The following is a 2946-nucleotide window of genomic DNA, read 5'->3' as shown; positions in this document are numbered from 1 at the left end:
ACTTTTTGCAGGGAAAAAATTACTCTAACAGGCTCAGCAGAAACACTAAGGTTAACGGCCAATATCGGGGCTTATTGGGGATTTATGAAGCGCATTGCCCCGAAGATCCGTCAGTGGCATAGGGATGCATGCTGCGGTTCTATATTTCAGCACTACATTTTATTTGGGGCTCCTGCGCCTGATCGGCCCACCCTTGAGCTGCTGCTGAGCTTTTATGACAGAGATAATAACATCTTTTGTATACCTGATTCAAAAAGTGGGTGTATGAAAAATGTTAGTTTTGATTTGCAATGGGTCCATAACCATACTCATTTCCCAATTTATGGGGATGTCATAAGTAACAATAGGGACTCAAGAAGCAGAATATGGCTCGAATACTTCGGTAAGCTTTTCATTTCTGAAGAGGGTAAGAAGTTAAAAAAAGTAGAAACCACCCAACGTAAACATCTTGAAGGGCTACTTGAACGGCTAATTGAATCTACAAAAAAGCGGGATATCAAGGATTTTGTTCTGCTACAAATTTTGTACCAATGCTCTATGATATGGGGTCCCATAGCAGGGGAAGGTATCCCTAGACCCTTACTCAGGCACCTGGATAGCATTCAGAGGGTCAATTCTGTTGCTTGGGCTAAGTTCTTTTATAATGAAATTATCAGGGGCATTGGAGTTGCTTTGGAGGGAAAGAAGAAGCAAAGGGTCGCATATGTCCCAGGTTGCATGATACTATTGTGTGTAAGTTCCATATTTTACTGATCTTGTTTCATTCTAGTTCGTACCTATGCATTGTTAGTTCTAACTTATTCTATGTTAGTTATGATGTATACCATGTTAGTTCTAATCTACACCATGTTAGTTCTGTTGCAGATTTTGTTAGTTCTAATTTGTTTCATGTGAGTTCTAATCTGCACCTTGTTAGTTTTAAGATATACCATGTTAGTTCTATCTGCACCCATGTAAGTTCTATCATAGGCCATGTTAGTTCTATCATAATTCATGTCGTACCACGTACTAATTTATACCATGTTAGTTCTAGATGCAGCCATATTTTATTCTCTTTGGTCTAGTCTAGTATTAAATGTTAATGGTAAATATATTTGGTACAACTTTGGTACTACGAGATGACAGGCATAAAGAAATATGCCCTCGTAGACACCTCCAGACCTCCAATGACAAATTGGGCATCAGGGGAGGAGAAAATCGCATCTATGAGGATGCCGACAATTATTTCAAAGGCTAAGTCAGCGTCAATAACATTTGTCCATAGGCCTATTGCGGAGGTCGCTTCTCCAGGTCATGTTCATTCACTTCTCGCTGAACAGAGGGATGAAGGTCCCGCTGTACAGAGGGGTGAAGTTCTTCAGCAAAAGCGTCAGGCAAAGAGGAAGGCTTTCCTGGAAGAAACTACTAAGAACTTCTCAATAGGTTACGTAAGTATCCTGTTATGTTAAGTCGTACTCATTTCACACTAACTGCAAAGAATATCCTAATTATGTTTAATCCTACTTAAAATTATAATCTTGTATCAATAACAGATCATGGCAAAGCATATTGACGTTGCTTTTGACGATGAAGAGGAGATCAATGTTCTTCCCATTGAGCAGCAACTCACATTTTGGAGAAATTCTGCTAAATTTCTCAAGCGACTTCTTGTTGCTACAAAGCAGACCAAGAGCAAATATTGTAAAGAATTCATGATTGAGATCAACAGGCTTAACAGGATAATTGAAAAATGTGGAAGACATGATGAGGTTATAGACCCGGTGCTGCTTAAGTCAAATATCAAACAGAAAATTGCAAATGAAATTAGGAAGAAGCGACAGGGAGCTCAAGAGGAACAGAAGTCCAAAACAAGCAGTGTATATAAGGAAGAGCCCACCAGTCAAGAACATGTACATAAGATTGTTGAAGAGGATGTAAAGCATCTTGCTGACGATGAGGCAATAGAAGAGGAGCCAGTTACTTCTCCAGGGGAGGGGGTATATAGTAAGGTTGACCAGACTGTAGATACTAAGGTTGATGATAGTGTAAATAAGGAAGAGGAGCATATGCAACATATTGTAGATATGGAAGAGGAGCATATGGAACATATTGTAGATATGGAAGAGGAGCATATGGTAGATAAGGAAGAGGAGCATATGGAAGATATTGTAGATAATGAAGAGGAGCGTATGGTAGATAAGGAAGAGGAGTATATGGTAGACAAGGAAGAGGAGCATATGGAAAATGAAAATTTTATTGTAGATAACAAAGGTTTTGATGAGGATACTGTTGATAAAAGTAAAACTAGTTGACAAAGTTACTCATTTTTACCCCGGTAATCAAATCCCCACTTTTGATGCGTTGAGTTTGAAGCCAATGACAGATGAAGAGGTAGCTCTATTGGGAGAGCTGAATAAAGACCTTCCAGACCCTACATTGTTTAACTTACGCATAATAGATAGCACAGGTGCTTTTGTACATAATTTAAAGATACCATCTCCAGTAGCAGACAGACTCGACAAAGCTCAAATTGAGAGCCTAACCAAATTTTGTTCTCAGAAGATTCACAGGTAAGTTTCAGTTGACTATTTATACGCTAATTCTCCATATATTAGTTCTAATTCATGTTAGTTCTAATTTATACCATGAGATATAATGTTATAGTAACAACCAACAACAGTATTAACAGGGAAGAGTTGTTATATGTGCTTCGTGGTGGCCGCCTTGACGACAAGGTTAACATATACTTGCTTAATAATTCAAATTATATTGTTTAAATTGAATTTTAATGTTTCATAACAATTACAGGTGGAAGAAGCAGTTTTGGACACGCTTAGCCAGAAGGCATATGACAAAGGATATTGAGTGGTATCAGTGTTTTTTCTTGTAAGAACATGCTATTCCTAATTACACCATGTTAGTTTTGATTGAAATTCATGTTAGATCTTGTGTAATCCATGCTAGTTA

At 38.1% G+C, this 2946-nt stretch overlaps 1 protein-coding gene across 1 annotated transcript; it reads left to right on the top strand.

Moving 5' to 3' along the window:
- On the top strand, positions 1119-2291 carry LOC109826477 (Golgi integral membrane protein 4-like). Its single transcript, XM_020393505.1, has 2 exons — positions 1119-1427; positions 1533-2291. The coding sequence occupies exons 1-2, from the start codon at positions 1119-1121 to the stop codon at positions 2289-2291; spliced, it is 1068 nt and encodes a 355-aa protein (XP_020249094.1).

This window comes from Asparagus officinalis, chromosome 10 (genome assembly GCF_001876935.1).
Source record: "Asparagus officinalis chromosome 10, Aspof.V1, whole genome shotgun sequence".
Lineage (NCBI taxonomy): Eukaryota > Viridiplantae > Streptophyta > Magnoliopsida > Asparagales > Asparagaceae > Asparagus > Asparagus officinalis.
This window is presented reverse-complemented; position numbering and strand designations above follow the sequence as displayed.

Coding starts and splice junctions, on each gene's coding strand:
- LOC109826477 (XM_020393505.1), top strand. CDS start 1,119: ATGACAGGCATAAAGAAATATGCCCTCGTAGACACCTCCAGACCTCCA. Junction 1,428..1,532: donor AGAACTTCTCAATAGGTTAC/GTAAGTATCCTG, acceptor TATCAATAACAG/ATCATGGCAAAGCATATTGA.